General features: G+C 40.5%; 1 protein-coding gene across 1 annotated transcript in view; it reads right to left on the bottom strand.

Annotated features, from left to right (window-relative positions):
- Positions 1–18,999, bottom strand: part of ArgRS (arginine--tRNA ligase-like protein) — a 129,872-nt gene that overhangs the window by 17,356 nt on the left and 93,517 nt on the right. The window contains exon 8 of the mRNA XM_067143223.2: positions 1,533–1,698. Within this exon, the coding sequence (XP_066999324.2) occupies positions 1,533–1,698 (166 nt within the window). The remainder of the gene's footprint in view (positions 1–1,532; positions 1,699–18,999) is intronic.

The following is an 18,999-nucleotide window of genomic DNA, read 5'->3' as shown; positions in this document are numbered from 1 at the left end:
ACTATAATGCTATTCATGATAAATATACATTTGCATGAAAATATTACATTTTACCTCTATAGCCTACACCAGTTAATATTCAGATCAAAAAACTCTGTGATCACTTAATTACTGTAACCTCATCTGTCTCTACAAATTTATGATACCTCACAAGACCTAATAGACCTTTTTCTTTTTCACTTCCCATCTCTGTGTTCATTCCAAACACAATTTCTAACCATCCATAGCTATCTAAACAGAACAGTTTCACCTATGTTCAAGTATATCTACATTTATACACAACATATCTTCCTGACCAGATACTACAGTAATCATTTGTTGCTCTTTAAAAGTACTAAAAATAAAAGTTCAGCTGCCTGACTGAACCCAAAGGTTTGCCAATAGCTGAATCATCCACATCCCTTGAATCATCATCAAGCAACAAACTATGTTCAGAATCACTCAATACTTTCTCTAAAACATTCTTGATTTCCTCACTCGATAAGCTCAAGAAATACAAGAATCCTAGCACATAGGATTATGTTTGTGTTAACAGAAAAAAACAAGGTATAATCCAAGATGTATGCATGATCATTAATAGGTAACAGACAAATGCCTTGCTATAGTTTTTATTGGAAATAAATAATTTCCAAGAAAACTCTTAGCAAGAATATATATATGTTCATGCTGACACTTCAGACCTTCACCAAAAGGTAAGGAGAATATATAATCCATACTCGTCATTATAAAGCAGATAGCTCCCTCTGTCGATCAGTGGTAGTGTTGGCCTCCGGATCCCAAGATAGTGGGTTCAAACCGGCAGAAGTAGTCATATTTTTCAAGGGCAGAAAAATGTTCATTTGACACTCCATGTCCTACGATGTCGGCATGGAAAAGATCTCTGGTGACATGTTTGGTATTAACCCGACAAAATGAATTAAAACTCAACCATAGACGCCTAAGAGAGATTCGGTTTACTCGCCATCTAGAAGGCCTAGAATAAAACGGAACGTCGAAACTGACAAGCAAGCAGCTAGATGGCATCAAATTAAAATGTTTACATACGTTAACTGAGGCCATACAATAATGTTAATATTATAAAACAGATAAATAAAGGAATGCATCTGGAAGTGGAGACTTGACTTCTTCAGAATTCTTGTACAAAAAACAATGGATATCATATTGCACTGAAAAAACTGGTTACTACTCAAAATGTTCAGAAAGGAATCACCAGATAACTGCAATATCTCTCACAAGAGATGTGTACCGCTGATAAGCACTGCTTGACAATCCATGCTGATGAGTTAGCTTGTTTCTAAAACGAGTTCTTAATAAATAATATACCATTTAATAACTACATGCTAAATTTTCTTGCAGAATTTAATTCTATAAGTATCAAGCTTATTTATTTTTAAGGTTCCAGCTCCCCTTTGAAAGAATACAAAACAGTATTTAGAGTACTGTACAACATTAAATACTACAACTGTATTAATGATAAGTACTGAAATCAATGAGTTGAGCATGTCCAGTACCAGGATGTGTAACTGTCATACCTTCATCTAAAAGTTCTGTAAGCTTCACAGTGTCTCCAGAACGTGTCTTGAACTTCTTCTTGTCCTCACCAAGAACTACACCAAAACCTACATGACTCACTCTAACGTTAGGCTTCAATATGCCAGCCCTTTTGGCACAGCTTTCAAGAACTTGGAAATGGGTGGCCTGAAAAAATAAACAAATTAGCTAGACTGGTTTCAAAGGAAATAAAAAATAAAATAAAGTAGCAAAGTCATTTCTTTAAAGGATCTGTAGTTTTAAGACTACAATATAGAAATTAAAACTGTTCGTTGCAGAGACATATATTTTCAATACCAATTCTCACATTTAATTCATATTGGAGAGTAAATTATAATCTTTAATGGATTATGAGCTAAGACACAAACCTCATCATTTCCTGGCAAAATATTTCTCTACATATAAGTTCTGAGTGAGTGTTGTGTTCCAGCCCTCAATAAGCACAGTGATTTTAGTGTTCATGAAGCAGTGGTCAGATATAGCATTTCATCTCGCAGCACCCAGATATGAGTCAAGTAGTGGCGATCAACAGAAAAACTGGTTGAAATTATGGACTGATTTTAGAACAGTTTCTACCAAGGACAACAGTTCGTTGTTACCTCTGAGGAGAGTCCATTTTTATACGTGTGTGTTCTGTAGCCCAGGCACTTGGATATGAGTCTACTTGCCATGATGATGGGCAGTTGTTCGGTTTTCATTTATTATGTGTTCCATCACTGGTCAAGGAGTAAGCCACTCTTTGCCTCAAGAGGCACATCATTATAAGAGCATATGTGTGTGTGGGTGGTTATCCAGCTAAAGTCATGAGCAGACAGTACAGCTAGTATTTCAACGCCAAGTGTCGGGCGGCAGTAAATAACCTGATCCCTGATAACCTGGGCAGATGAGTTTCATTAGGTGGGGTGATGGTCCCCTCAGTGTAGGAAATGACTTTTGAAACCATTGAGTAGTGTCTGACCCCAGGTTATGGGTGGCTGTAAAAGGTGTCTGGCGTCTGTACTTCATGTTAGGAACAGCTTGATCATCTAGTGGCAACAACTCTAAATTACTTTTTGGAGTGGTGAACCCACTGTAATAACACCCTACAATGAAAATGGCACTTTTAAATCAACCTCGGAAAAATCTAGTGTGTTCCCGGAAGTGGTGTACAGTTTTATGCTGGGGGAACTGTGAGAAGTTGGCGACCAGTAGAGAACATTATGAAGGTGGGAATCAACCTCATGTCATCACTCACTGGAAAGTCAGAAGAGGTGATTTGAGTTCATGGAAAAGGAGAATATAGCTACGATGGGAATGAGTGAGGTTAAGTGCAGAAGAAAAGGAAAGAAGTTGAGGAAGGGATACACACTCTGCTGGAGAGGACATAAGGCAAACAATGGAGGCGATAATGACCAACAAGTTCTTAGATGAGTATGTACATAAAGTGGCCTACTTAAGTGATAGAATAATAAAGATCCAGTAAAGGACAGAGAATGGAGTAAAGGATTTCATCTCAGTGTATGCACCCAAACTGGATGCAAAGAAGATATGGAGGAATTTCTTGAGACACTGGAGAAAGAAATAAAGGATGTGGAAGTAAGTTTCATGGGAGACTTCAATGCAATGGTGGGATGCCGCAGAAAAGGAATGGAAGAAGTAACTGGACCTTTTGGATATGAAAAGAGGATTGAAGTGGGGAAGGAGTTGGTGGAGTTTGTGTAGGAAATGGGGTTAAGTGTGCGCAACATGTGGTTCAGGAAGAAGAATAGTAGAAAGATTACACAATATAGATGGGGAAATAGCAGGACAAGGACAGTAATCGATTGCTTCATGGCAGAAAGAGCAAACCATAAATTAGATCTAACAGCCTTGCTAGAAGTAAGAAGTAACTTTGATGGAGACAACAGAGTAGCAGTAGCCAAAATAAAATGGAAAAAATAGTGAAAATGAAAGAAATAAGAAAATAAAAGCATGGAAATTAAAACATACGGAATTAAACTAAAATTTCCAATATAAACTGAAACAACACATACTCAGAACTGAGGTAGAGAGTGTGGAAGTGGAATGAGACATGTTCAAGAAAGGATTTGTAAGGTGTGCAGAGTACTTATGGCAGAATAGCTGAAAGAGTGAAAAGGTAGAGAGATCTCACGGTGGAATGAGAGGGTAAAGCAAGCAGTTAAAACTAAGAACGCATGGTGGGAATAAGGATAAAATGGAAGAAAGTATCAGGAAATGAAATGAAGGAAGAAGTGAAGAAAAGCTGGAAAGGATTTAAATGAGAGTTGGAAGAGGATGTGTACAGCAGTAAAAGGATGCTTTATAACCAAGCGATTTGACTGCGCAGTTAGGGTTGTGCATCTGCGAGCTTGCATTTGGGAGATAGTGAGTTCGAACCCCACTACTGGCAGCCCTGAAGATGGTTTTCTGTGGTATCTCATTTTCACACTAGGCGAATTCTGGGGCTGTACCTTAATTAAGGCCACAGCTGCTTCCTCACCACTCCTAGCCCTTTCCTATCCCTTCATCGCCGTAAGACCTGTGTGTGTCGGTGCAACGTAAAGTAAACTGTAAAACTACAAAGGATGCTATATGGACTCATAAAAGGAAGAGTCTACACAAAGCAGGTGAAAAGGGAATGAAAGGAGAGATAATAACACAACCAGAGGAGATAAGGAAAAGATCGAAGGATTACTTTGATGAACTCCTGAATGTGAGAAGGGGTGTAGATGAGATGATAGAGCTAGAGTGTGAGGGGACAGAAGCCAAGAGTTCAATCAAAATGGAAGTAGCGGAAACTGCTGTCAAACAAATTAAATTGGCAAAAGCAGCAGGACTAGAACCAGTGTTCTCCCTAGGACCTTTTTGATGGGCGCACCGCCCTGTCGTTTTTACAGGCCGCCCGGCTAACATAACGTAGGTAATTGCTAATTACATAATATTATTTGAATAACTGGTTGCTCCAAATTAAATTGTACATACTGTAAAACTGTTTATTTACACGGTAATCACTTTTATCAGCATAATTGCTTCAATTACATCGGCGATTAAAAGTTTAGCTTGGCTGTCATGTAGTGTAGTATTCGAGCAGTTGTCTAGATTAACATGGAATCGCATGCGTGCATTCGATTCCGCATGACATCACAAAACCCGTATGGCACTCCACAGCAACCGAGTGGTAAGCCTCAGTGTTAGGCCTGTATGATTATGAACGAGCAGTAGTCGAACCCCACTTTCGGCAGCCATGAAAATGGTTTTCCGTGGTTTCCCTTTTTCACACCAGGCAAATGTTGGCGCTGTACCTTAATTAAGGCCACGGTCACTTCCTTCCCACTCCTAGCGCCTTACTATCCCATCGTCGCCATAGGACGTATCTGAGTGGGTGTGACGTAAAGCAACTTGTAAATCAAATATAAAAAGAGCGAGCAGTAGAACGCTAGAAGTTCGAAATACTCTTATATCTTGTTCGTGATAATAACACTAAAATAGTTATATTTTGCAGTTAATGTATACCTGTCTGATATTATTGTCAATACCTGGGAGGAATAAACTGAAATTTTTAGCATGTTCATTTTTTACATAGTATTCTCCGCCCGGCTGCTCATTCCTGCCACCCAGCTGACGAAAATTTCTGGGGAGAACACTGCTAGAACTGTGTGTGGAAATGATGATGCAATGGCTGTATAGGCTATTTAGATGTATTTAGAAAGAAAAAACTGTGGTATATTATTAAGTAGAGAGTTCTCGAAGGGATGGAAAAGAAATATAAACTCGTATCTTGTAAACAAACAGGCTTTTGATGTTCAGCTCTCGAAGGAGGCTTTTGACTGTAGGCTGTTAGACTGTGTGGGCCGGAGGCCATATCGTCCAGTGAACAGACAGTTAGTCGGCCAGGGAGAAACTGTTAAGAGTGCTGGTAGACTTTGAGTAGAGCTGCGAGTACGCAGTAAAGTAATAGTAAGTCAGAGGGATAACAGGCTCTTGAACTGAGTGTGATTCGTTAGTGAACAATCACAGGGTTCTCCACACCAGTAGTCAATTAGATGTTTTAATTGATTGTACTATAATTAGTAATAAACCAGCATTCACTCCTATTTGGGAGAGTTTCGTATCGCAGTCGAAGCGACGGGTTCCAAAGACTTCAGCGCAGAAGAATTCAGCCGCACGGGGTTCAGCTTCTTCCCGTTGTTAAGTATTCAACCAGTGAATATATATTCTTGTGTGTAATTAGAGACTCAAAGACTCACAACAAGATTTGAAAGAGATTTAAAGGTTGAATGGGGTCAGAAATGTATATGTGCTTTGTATATATGTGTATATTATTTCTAGGGTTTCAGAATATAAGTGATATTCAAACAATCTTTGCCAATCTGACTATACGCTCCCGAAAATCCGAACCTAAGTCCTTAGCCTGCCATATTCTTAGGATACGACAAGGAATTACAAAAATAAAGGGCCAAAAACTTGAAATTGTGGAGAGCTTCAAGTACTTGGGAAGCAAACTGATGCAGGATGCAGGGCTGGACATGGAGATCAATGAAATGAAATGGCGTATGGCTTTCAGTGCCGGGAGTGTCCGAGGACATGTTCGGCTCACCAGGTGCAGGTCTTTTGATTTGACGCCTGTAGGTGACCTGCATGTCGTGATGAGAATGAAATGATGATGAAGACGACACATACACCCAGTCCCCGTGCCAGCGAAATTAACTAAGGATGGTTAAAATTCCCGACCCTGCCGGGAATCGAACCCGGGACCCCTGTGACCAAAGGCCAGCATGCTAACTATTTAGCCATGAGCTGGACATGGAAATCAATAAGAGGATTCAACAGCGAAGTACATTCTATCCAAGTGTGAGAAACCTGGGGAAGAACCAATAAGTATGAAGAGATAATATATAAGATGTACTACTACCCAATACTGACATATGCAGCAGAGACCCAGACACTGACAGAAAGACAGGAGAATAAAATTCAGGCCAGCGAAACGATTATTTTAAGAAGTATCATACGAAAAACAAGAAAGGACAGAGTAAGAAATGAGGACGTTAGGAAGGAAATTGGAGCGGAAAAGCTTTACAACAGAATGGACAGGGATGAACTTAAGATGATCTGGATATGTTAAGAGAATGGAGGTGGGAAAGATGATGGAGACCCAGATGGAAGGAGGTAGGGCAAGAGGGAGACCCAGACTAAGGTGATTGAAAACAATCAAGTATAGGATAATTAGAAGAAATCTGGATTGGAACACAGTTAATGAGGAACAATCGTGGTTGGATAGAGGAAGGTGGAAACATGCCATATACATCCCATATACATTTTTAGTCTAGTTAAGCTTTTTACTCCACTTTTAATCTCAGAAACAATTTTAACCCCACGTAATCGCAAATGATATGACGATAACATCTAACCCACAACCCCATCAGACATCCGAGTGCGCTAATGGATGATGACATCTTTGTAACACATACCAATGCCTAATGGATGTAATATTTTGATCTATCAGCTGATGATGATTGTATACAGTCAAAACCGGTACTGATGTTAGTCTGATTCATAATAAATGGTATTGATAGGTGGAATACCTTTCTTGTCCATATAAGACTATGTTATGTGTTGTGTAGTGTGTAATGATGATGATGATGATGTACGGCAAGGGTGAAACCCAATGTCGGTGCACAACCTACTCCTGTCAAATAACACCAAAGGGTCTGCTCAAGGTTAATGTCCCCATCTGACATACTATTCACCATCAACAGTATCATATGCCTTCACTCTATTTGTACACTGCTGGTCAACATCCTAATGTTTTACACCAACAGGATTCAATTCAACTAACCATGGTGTCAGACCATTACGACTTGACACCTAAAGGATCCTGACCACCAGATGGGATCTGATTTTAAACACAGTCCAAACTATTTTTTTAATTACTATTGGTTGAGTGGAAGGTTTTTGGCAACATAGGGATGGGAAAGGACTAGGATTGGGAAGGATGTAGCCATGGCCTTAATTAATCCATTCACATACCATTTAATTGAACTTATGTCATGATTTTCCATTTATTTTCATTACTTTACATGATATTATCACTGACACTGAAAAAGCATGCTTTACAGCAACCTAATGAGAGGAAATATCCAAACTACTGTCAGATGTACTTTGTACTTGCCAACAGCTGTTCGCCCAAATTGATCTGGAAGCTCGCAAATCCTAATCGGTTGAGGAGGTGATGAATGATGCTCGAAATCAGAAGTGTCATGTCTAGCATGTCGAAGTATATTTTTTTGTATCCTTTTACATACTTCCACATCAAGGGGAATGATGCAAGTCTCTGGTCATGGGAATCAACACCACCCATTCCACAGTTGTAGTCAACAACAAGATTGGGTCTGAACTTCTTCTTGCCATCATACTTTACCACTTCAAGGTAATATGGCCTTCATTTCATTCACAGATACAGGAAACCAGTGTTCCTTTTCATATGACATTACCCTATTTATATCCTTGGCAGCTGATACAAGACATTTATTTGCATAAGTATTTGTCTCTTTGGTCAGATATTCCCAAAATTCTGCAGTTAGAAATTCGTTCACAACTTGCAGTTCGTTCGGGCATTGTCCTAGGTGCCTTTGAACAACACTATTTATTTCACCAGTGGCATTGCATGAATGATACTCTGGAGTATTACTTATGTACTCCTAGTTCCATTCCGTATTGTGTACAATATTATTAGACGCCGTTGGTGTGGCATCAGATGTAGGCCTAAAATTCAGTGACATATTTGACAGCAAAACAGCACTTTGTTTACCCCTACCAACGCTCACGTCACTGTCACACGAACTACTTTCACTTCCACTAAATTCTTTGTCGCTTATTTCTGTATCTATGCCACTCTCTTCTAAAAATTCCCTTATAATCGCTTCGTCACTCAACTTGGAGGCAGCCATAATTTTGCTTACGATGAGGTTGCTAAGATACAGGTTATTCTTTCCATGGAAAAACTGCACAGAAGTGTTTACTGAATACATCAATGGAATAAAACAGTGCTTCCATCTGTCAAGAGGTTACTTTACTAATATCAAATCCTTTCACAAAGGAAACCGTCTTGGAGCGGGTCCAGAAATAAAAACTATGCACAGACAGAGAGATCCGTCTTTGTACTGGAGTGCAGTTGAGAGCCAGGACAGAGAGATCCATCAAAGTACATCAAGTGGTTAAGGTACAGCCTCAACATTTTCCTGGTGTGTAAAAGGGGAAACCATGGAAAACCATCTACAGGACTGCTGATGGTGGGGTTTGAACCTACCATATCCCGAATGCAGGTCACGGTACACAATCCGCACTGTACATGCAACTTTCTCAGTATAGTCCGAAGTCACCAATTTCCCCAGATATTCCCACGTTGTCTGCCACTGATTATGCAATGCTGATGTTGATTGTTACAGGGTTGCTCTTAGAACACTGTGTTTGGAGTTATGTCAACTTTGAAGATGAGTCTACCTGCAACTCAATATTTGTATATTCTGTAGAATATTATAGCTCTGAGTGAAAGAATGTGTTACTTGTGATGGGGTGATACAGTTTAATTTCTCAATTCATGCCAGTCATATAGTTCAAGTTTTGATTGCTCAACATGTGTACACAGAATTTACTGATTGGCCTGCTGAAACTCCATCCTTAAATACATATGATGATCTGTTCGGATACTGCTGCATCAGAGAAAACAAACAGAAATTCTTTATGTATCCCCAGAAACATTGCTCTTGTGTCTTCAGAAGAAAAACACATCTGTCCACAACTAAGACTTCTGTAACATCTCTGAGAAATATAGAAAATATTCTGTTTGTTTTCTTTGATATGGCAAAAACCAAAAATATTATCATGTGTATTAATACAGACCGTGAAAGCAACAATCCATACTTAAATCCCACAGAACATATCTCAGGTGATATGAAGCATTACAGGTGGTAAAACTGGCTGCATGTATAGCACACCAATTCTGGAACATCATATCATATGCACGGATGATGTGTTAGACAATAAGGAACTTTTGCAGTGCAAGACCTCAACATATGAAAGAAGAAATGGACGCCATAGGAAATTGGAGTTTATACTAAATCCATCCATGCAACAGTCCCTCACCAAGACCACTAACGATCAAATCATAAAATCCAGCCCTATGAGTGGACATGGTGGGAGAATAGAAATTCAGTAATACTGAAAGAGAAGAAAAACGAGAGGATCTGAATTTGAACAAATGTACCTTGTTAAGGGAAGTACACACTGGCACTGAACCGCCTGAGTCACACCAATTACTCTGAAGTAATAGGGCTTCATAATATACAATTCATTAATGACCAACTTATGTTTCCACTTGCTTGCACCATTCCCTTTCTTGCTATTTGTTTTATGTTGCACCGACACAGACGGTCCTAATGACAATCATGGGATAAGAAAGGGCTAGGATTGGGAAGGAAGTGGCTATGGCCTAAATCAAGATATAGCCCCAGCATTTGCCTGGTGTGAAAAAGGGAAATCACAGAAAACTATTTTCAATGCTGCCGACAGTGGCGTTTAAACAAGCAATCTCCTGAATGCAAGCTCACAACTCTGTGACCCGAACTGCACAGCCAACTCATTTGGTCTGTACTAACTGTGTTTAGAGGTGATGAAAAATTAAACCTTTTGAGATTTAAAGATTAGTAACAACAGAAGTTTGGAAGTACTAAAGGAAGTGTGATGATGATGATGATGATGATGATGATGATGATTATTATTATTTTATATATATATAATTCGCTGGGGCCATCAAGGACCACGTTAAGTCTTGTTGCATTTGACACTGAACTGGCCTTCTTTAGAGCCCTAATTTCCCTCATTCTTTGTGAGTGGGCCTGCTTACGCTCCTCTGTCCAAGGGGCACCGTCTCTTCTCTTCGGTTGCTCGTCTCGGTTTAGCCCGTTCGTCAATATTTTCTTGCGGAAGAGATCTCTGTTAAGGGCGTCTTCAGCTGAGATATGTAGCATTTGAAGGTCTTCTTTGGTATTTCTAAACCAGGGAATTGTGGTTTTGGGGTTTGAATCAAAAAAGTGAAATATTTCTTTAGTTAACTTTCTTCTGTCCATTCTTTTCAGATGACCGTAAAATCGTGCCCGTCTTTTTCTGATTGTGTCGGTAATTTTCCCTATTTTGCTGTAAACTTCCTTGTTGGATCTCTTTTGATGGACTCCATTTCTGTACTTTGATCCCAAGATTCCTCTCACAATTTTGCGTTCTCTTTTCTCCAGTTCTTCAAGGAGTCCTTTGTTGGCATTTAGAGACAGGGTTTCGGCTGCATATAGAACTACTGGCTTCAGAACTGTTTCATAGTGACGTATCTTGGTGCTTTGGGAAAGGCATTTTTTGTAGTAGATTGTACGGGATGTTTGGTAGGCTATTTCCAGTTTGCGTACTCGCTCCTGAAGTGCTTCTTTGTCCAGTCCATTTTTCATGATGATCTCACCCAGGTATTTGAATTTGTCTACTCGGGTGATGTCCCCGTATTTCGTATGGAGTTTTGATGGAGCCTCTTTGATGTTAGTCATTACTTCTGTTTTCTCAAACGATATCTGCAAACCAGTTTGTTCGGCAATTTCCTTTAAAATTTCAACTTGAGCTCTAGCGGTTTCTATGTCGTTTGAGAGAACAGCAATATCATCGGCAAATGCTAAGCAGTCTGTTGCGATCCCCTTAGATTTGGTTCCTATTCTCAATGGACTGTAGTTGGTTTCCTGTAATCTCACCCACCAGGTTCTGATGATCTTTTCAAGAACATAGTTGAAGAGTATCAGGGATAGCCCATCACCTTGTCGGACTCCTGTTTTGATGTCAAAGGAATGCGAGAGACATCCGTGGAACTTCACCTTGGATTTTGTATCCGTCAGAGTGGCTCTAATTAATGCCAGCAGTTTCAAATCAACTCCAAATTCATTTAAGATGTTTAGCAGGACTTCCCGGTCAATGGAGTCGTACGCTTTCTTAAGGTCCACAAAAACAGACACATACTGCTTGGACCTTAGTGTACAATATCTGATGATCGTTTTGAGATTTTGGATCTGTTCAGCTGTTGAGCGACCTTTTCTGAACCCTCCTTGGTATTCACCTATTTGATGTTCGACTTGTGCCTCCAAACACTCCAGGATGGCAAGTGATAGAATTTTGTAAGTCACGGGTAGCAAAGATATTCCTCTGTAGTTATTGATGTTCTTCATGCTGCCTTTTTTGTGTAATGGATGGATCAAAGCTATTTTCCAATCTTCGGGTAGGGTCTCCAAGGAGATCCACTGAGTCCAATCTTGTTTAACGCCTTCACATGCGATGTAGGGGTAAAGATAAAAGAAAGTACCAATGCGAAAATGTATATCTACGCGGATGACATGGCGATCGCTTCAGAGAACATCGATGAACTGCAACGAGCTATGGACCTACTCGTGGAATGGGCAGAAGAAAATGAAATCTGTATAAACGAGGACAAAACAGAAATGATGATTTTCAGGAAGGGCGGTAAATTCGCGGAGGCTGACCAAATAATGTGTAGAGGATCGCGTCTAAGAAGAGTAAATCATTTCAAATATCTAGGGCTAACTCTGCAAACAAGTGGGCATTGCTTCCGAATACACATCAGATCCAGGATGGTTGCTGCGATCAGAGCAATGAACGACATAGGGAATATTACCCTTATTGCAGTAGAGACAGCTATGCAGCTATTTAAGGCAAAGGTAATACCGGTGCTGACATATGCTCTTGAACTCATAGGAGAGTACCTTACTTCTTCTTCTTCTTCTTCTTCTTGCGTTACGGCCTCTGTAGGACCACGGACAGCTCCTTCACGGATTGCATTTTCTTCTTCTCCTCCCAGAACCTCTTCATCCTTTCTCTTCTTCTCTCCCGCTCTTCTTCCGAGATATTCAGTATCCTCTTCTCTTGTCTACTCCACTGGTGACTCTCAATCCTTTTCCTGTATCCATCCCTATCGTTGATCTCTGGCATATTAGTCGGTATGTACTTCCTTTTCCAATTTTCCTTTTCTTCCACCTTGATCCCCAATTCTGACCAATCTTTCCGGAGTTCAACTACCCACTTGGTTCCTGTCTTTCCTCGTGTCCTCGCTGTTGTTTCCCATACTCTTTTCGTCATTCTATCCATATTCATCCTGATTACATGTCCCGCAAACCGTGCTCTTTTCAGTCTGATTTCTTCTGAGATTGTCCTCATGTTCCGGTATAGTTCTTCCCTGGGTCTCCTCATCCATCTCTCACCTCCTCTCTTAGGGCCTAGTATTTTCCTCAATATTTTTCTCTCTTCTTTCTCTAGTTGTTCCGCACCATTTCTTCCTAGTGCTATAGTCTCAGCAGCATATAATACAGCATTTCTCACCGTTGCCTTGTAATGTCTGATCTTTGCGTCCGTAGATATATTCTTTTTATTGTATATATCTCTGGTCATACAGAAGGCTGATCGCATCTTTTTTATCCTCTCTGTTATTCCTTCATTGCTCCTATTCCTTCCTGTTATAAATTCTCCTAGGTACTTGAATTTGTCCACCTTCTGCACGGTGCCTTCCGGTGTTGTCCAATCCTCAGTGGTATTCAATGTCTTTGTCTTGTTGTAGGCGATCCTCAGTCCTACCCTTCCGGCTATATTGCTTAAGTTGTTGAGTTGTGTCTTTGCATCTTCTTCTGTCTCACTTACTATAACTATGTCGTCCGCAAAGGCTAGACAATCTACTTGGGCCCTATTGTCCTTTTTGTCCCCAACATGCGTCTTTGGTATTCCCATTGTCTCATTCATTGTTCTCCACTGTCTGATGACTTCATCCAGAGCTATGTTGAACAACATTGGTGATAATCCATCTCCTTGTTTTACACCAGTGTTGATATCAAATTCTTCAGAGAGTACTCCTCTGAATCTCACCCTTGCCTTTGTGTCTGATAGAATTTCCATTATGAGTTCATGTGTAGTGCCATCTAATCCTCTGTTCTTCAGGATTCTTCCAAGAGTTTGTCTGTCGATGGAGTCATATGCCTTAGTGAAATCTACAAAGGTTACCACCGTTTTTTTGTTCTTTAAGGCCCTATGTTCTATCAGTTGTTTCAGTATAAATATCTGTTCTATGCATCCTCTTCCCTTCCTAAATCCTGCTTGGTAGTCTCCAATTGTACTTTCTAACTGTTCTTCCAGTCTATTGAGCAGGACTTTCGACAACACCTTATAGCCAATCTCTAGTAGCGAAATTCCTCTATAGTTGTTTGCATCCCTCTTGTCTCCCTTCTTATGTATTGGTATTATGATCGCATTCTTCCATCCTTCTGGTAACTTCTTTGTTCTCCAAATCTGGCCGATGATGTTGGTCATGTTGTCTACTGCCTTGTCACCTCCCCACTTAATCATCTCAGCTGATATTCCATCTTCTCCGGTTGCTTTGTTATTCTTTAGATCGCTTATGGCCTGCGCGACCTCATCTCTAGTTGGAGGACATGACTCTCTCTCTTCTGTGTTTGTCCCCAGCTCCAGCTCTTCTTCAGGTGGTTCACAGTTTAACAGGTCATGAAAGTATTCTGCAAGTATCCTACAGTTCTCCTTCGCACTAACTGCCAGATCCCCATTCTTATCTCTTATAAAGAGTTCTCTGCCTTTATATCCACTCAGGCTCTTTTTGAATTTCCCAAAAAAGTCTCTACTATTGTTTTTCCTGAAGTTGTTTTCAATTTCAACTGGAGGAACTGGAGAAAATCAAAGCTCGCTACCTCAAAAGGGTCCTGGGAGTATCAAAGTCAACCCGATCGCGGTTGGTATATGAGCTAATGAGGGAAACGTACCTGACAGAGGACCTTCGGAACGAGCTGATACTGCCAGTTAATGCGGCATACGAGAAGCTTCTACAAGATCTGAAAGCCAAGAAAATGGAAATTTGGGATTCCTTCTACACTACCTAAGCCATGATGGACAAAAGGTGGATGGGCACAAATTACCAGCTGCGCCACATCGCTACAAGAATGGCGGTCCATGCTTTCCATTTTAAGTTGTGCTCAGAGAAGAAATTCCATGACCCAAGTGATCAGTGTGTGTGCAAGCTCTGTGGTCAAATCTGCGAGCGATATCATATACAGGAATGCTCCGAGCGAAAGTGCTCAATTAGTGAATTTCTGAAAGCCTGATAGTGATAGTGATTTCTGCCCGAACTAAGCAGGTATGGATGTATATATATGATTGTATTCTTGTTTTATGGCCAGTGGCTGCATTAAAACATTATTAAATTTCTTCTATTTGCTTTTGCAAGATATCAAGTGATTCCTCTGGGGCATATTTCCATAGTTCTGCTACTACTGAGTCTTCCCCCGGCGCTTTGTTATTTTTGAGACGGGCAATGTGGCGCTTGATTTCATCTCTGTCGGGTGGTCTGGAAACTGGGTACCTGAGTAAGGGTTCCTTGGTTTCAATGGGGTTTTGCGGTTTAGAGCAATTAAGTAAATTCTTGAAGTAGTCTGCCAGAATGCTGCAATTTTCTTCATTTGACGTTGCCAGTGAGCCGTCCTTTCGCTCAAAGCATAGAGATGGTGGTTTATAGCCAGTGAGTTTGCGTTTGAAGGCTTTCATTCTTCCTAAAGTTTTGTTCTATCTTTTCAATGAGAGATTTTTCATATTTACGTTTCTCAGTTCTGAACACCCTAGCTGCTTGGGCACGTTGGGTTTTGTAGGTTTCCCAATCATTTTCTGATTTCGTAGAGTAGTACTGTTTCCATGCATTGAGTCTTTCTTGGAGGACTGATTCGCAGGTATCATTCCACCAGGGATGCTTTTTGCTTCTCTTGATTTCTGCAACGTCTTTGGCGGCCTCAACAAGGAGACTTTTGGCGTTGTTAAAGTCACAGTCATTTGGTCTAGCCTTCTCCTGGAACTCCTGGACCCTTTGCTGAAGTTTATCATTGTCGAAGCGTATGATCTGTCTGGTTGTCTTCCTTGTGTTTGCGGGAATTGGTTTGAATTTGATAAGAGACATATAATGATCTGAGGCCACATTGATGCCTTTCTTTACCTTGACATTCATAATCTCAGGGCTGTTTCTCCTGGAGATTGCAACATGATCAATTTGGAACTCTTACCGGGCGAGCTGGCAGTGCGCGTAGAGGCGCGCGGCTGTGAGCTTGCATCCGGGAAATAGTAGGTTCGAACCCCACTATCGGCAGCCCTGAAAATGGTTTTCCGTGGTTTCCCATTTTCACACCAGGCAAATGCTGGGGCTGTACCTTAATTAAGGCCACGGCCGCTTCCTTCCAACTCCTAGGCCTTTCCTATCCCATCGTCGCCATAAGACCTATCTGTGTCGGCGCGACGTAAAGCCCCTAGCAAAAAATAAAAAATAAAATTTGGAACTCTCCGAGAGCTTGGACGGGAGAACGCCAAGTCATTTGCTTTCTGGGTAGATGGCGAAAGTGGGTCGACATGACCTGCAGGTTGTGATTTTCGCAAATGGACACCAGTCTTTTGCCGTTGGGATTGGTTCTTTTGCGAGCAGGGTAATTTCCTATAACTTTCTTGTACTTCTGTTCACGACCTAGTTGGGCATTGAAGTCACCCAAAAGAAGCTTGACATGGTGTTTGGGGATTTCGTTTAATTTTTCATCCAGTAGGTCCCAGAAATTATCAACTTCGTCTGGATCAGACTTGTTCTTATCGTTTGTAGGAGCATGTGCGTTAACTAGGGCGTAGGTTTTGTTCGCGCATTTAATTGTGAGTATAGACAATCTGTCATTCACAGGTTCGAAATTTGCAACTGATTTAAGGATCTTGGTTCTAACAGCAAACGCGGTTCCAAGCATTACAGCTCCATTAAGGATTCCTCTTTGCGCTTTGCTCTTGAAAAATCGGTAGCCTTCGGATTCAAAAATCTCTTCATCTGGGTACCTTGTTTCCTGTAGGGCCATTATGGATATCTGATTTTCGTGATAAGCTTTGGTGAGGGTTTTCAGCTTGCCAGTTTGTGTAAGTGAATTTATGTTGAAAGTTGCTAGAAAGGTTTTAGATTTTGGCCTGAGTTTTTGACTCTTCGGGGTACACCGAGACGCTCCGACTCGTCTCTTGCATGATGTCGAGTCTCCCCCAGAATCCGAACGAGACTCGTGCGCCGTGGCGTTCACGACGAGGGATTTATCCGAAGATTTACCCCCTGGGGTATGTTTCTTGAAATGTTGTGCCATCATGCTTTTTGACTTGACTTTGCTTTGGATGGGTACCCATCCTTTTACAACTAGGGTTGTTAGCCCTAGAGGTTGCCTCAAGATGTTTTCTGGCTTCTGGTCATTTACCAGTCTTCGCCGTAACCCTGGCAAGGGACCAGTTTTTTTTTCACGGTGGTATTTTATTTCCCTACTACCCTCTGACTCTGCTGGCGGCAGAGCCAGCGAGCTTCTCCAATTCCAATGAGACGCGCCCGATGGAGGTAACCGGTAAATCCCCACACGGGTATTATTATTATTATTATTATTATTATTATTATTATTATTATTATTATTAAGCGTTCTGTCTGACGGCAGTTCTCTTGTTCTGTCCAAAGAGAATTCACCAGTTTGTCCTATTCATAGCTTCTTGTTTTAGCTGCTGATATATCGTATTCCTTCTTGGTTTGAGAACATTTGGTAGCTATATTCTCCTTCGTATTCCTCTCTTTCCTTCAACCTCGTCTTCAATAATATCATTCAGTAATTCAATTCCTTTGAATAATATGCCTTTTCCAATTGACTTTTCTCTGTCAATCTCCTGCAGAATGGTTCTTTAGTCGTTGATTTTCTCATGACACCCACACTGCTCACTTGTTCTGACCATGTGATCTTCCCAATTCTTCTTCAACATTACATTTCAAAACACTTCAGGTATTTTTGTTCTTTTTTTCTGACAGTTCATCTTACTATTCCATACAGGGTGACACTTCAGATGTAACACTTCACTTGTTTTTTCATCTCCAAGTCCAACTTGCTCCTTATCCAACATCTAGAACCACGGATCAGCTTCACTTGAGCTCTTAACTCCAACCAGAAGCATACTGAGGCATACAGCACAGCCAAATCTGTGATCTCAACCACCTTTCCTTCATGATAGCTTCCTTGTCCATGACTATCCTTAGCAGAGGATGTGTATACATTTCTTTTTCACCTTTCCTTTGTTCAAATTCAGGACTACTGCAGTGTTCACCAGCCATACTGTGAACTTCTTACTGAATTTGTAGTCTCTACTTTAGTATAAGTCATGTATTTGTATTAATTTACTTTGTTATGAGTGGCACATCATTTTGTAATGGTCAGATACTGAATATACTTCTCAATGTTTTCTCTTGTTCATAACATGTTTTGTTGTAGCTGTATCCGGTCAAACATTCACCAGTGAAACTTACACGTAATTGTGCAAAAATTTGTTAGTCAGAATAAATAATAATGTTATTGCCTTTATATCCAACTGACTAATTTTATTATTTTCTAAAATGCTGGAATTTTGTCCTGCAGGAGTTCTCTTCAAATTGTTCTTCGTATGTCTTATATGAATTTGGACTTCTGTAATGGTAACGAGTTCTAATAACCGTAGTCTCCTTGTCCACCATTCAGAACCATGGACCAGTTCTACTTGAGCGCTTTACTTCTACTAGGAGTATATTAAGGCATACAGCACAACCAAATCTGTGTTCTCAACTACCTTAACATTTCCTAACATGAATGTTTCAACAGTGATGTCAGCAGAGAGCAAGAGGGTGTACTACAGACTGGTGATGTATTTATAGTGTATGGGAGTGGATGATCATAGCATGATAGTTAAAGGAATGAAGATGAGCATTATAATCCTTGCTTCACTTTACAGCAGTAAACATCCCTTACTACTGTCATGATGGTCTGAAGAGCTATTGCACAGGAATATCATTTGTCACTGGTAGTTATAAGAGGTCAATTGACAACAGAGTAGTATGTTGAAGAATTCCTAAAGTTATCACATCCATTGTCACATGCATTCACTAGTTGGCAAGTACCGTATTTACGCGAATAATACCTGCACATTAAAAAAAAATTTGAGGCACGAAATTGGGGTGCGGGTTTTATTTGCGTCAATGTTGGCATTTTTTTTCAAAATCAGCCTTCCCAAATTTAGGGTGCGAGATTATTTGGTGGTGGGTATTATTCGCGTAAATACGGGTTTTTACGCTAATAATTCCCGCCACCATATTTACGCGAATAATACCCGCAAATTTTAAAAAAAATTGAGGCACGAAATTGGGGTGCGGTTTTTTGCATCAATGTTGGCATTTTTTTTCTTCAAGATAAGCCTACCTAAAGTTAGGGTGTGGGGATTATTCGGTGGCGTGGATTATTCGCGTAAATACGGTATAATGCTGTCTTCCAAATGCATTAAGGCCACCAATTATGGGTTCTGAGATGGCTGAAGAAACTA

This window comes from Anabrus simplex, chromosome 3, assembly GCF_040414725.1.
Source record: "Anabrus simplex isolate iqAnaSimp1 chromosome 3, ASM4041472v1, whole genome shotgun sequence".
NCBI lineage: Eukaryota > Metazoa > Arthropoda > Insecta > Orthoptera > Tettigoniidae > Anabrus > Anabrus simplex.
The sequence above is the reverse complement of the archived record's forward strand: the minus strand, read 5'-3'. Positions and strand labels throughout refer to the sequence as shown.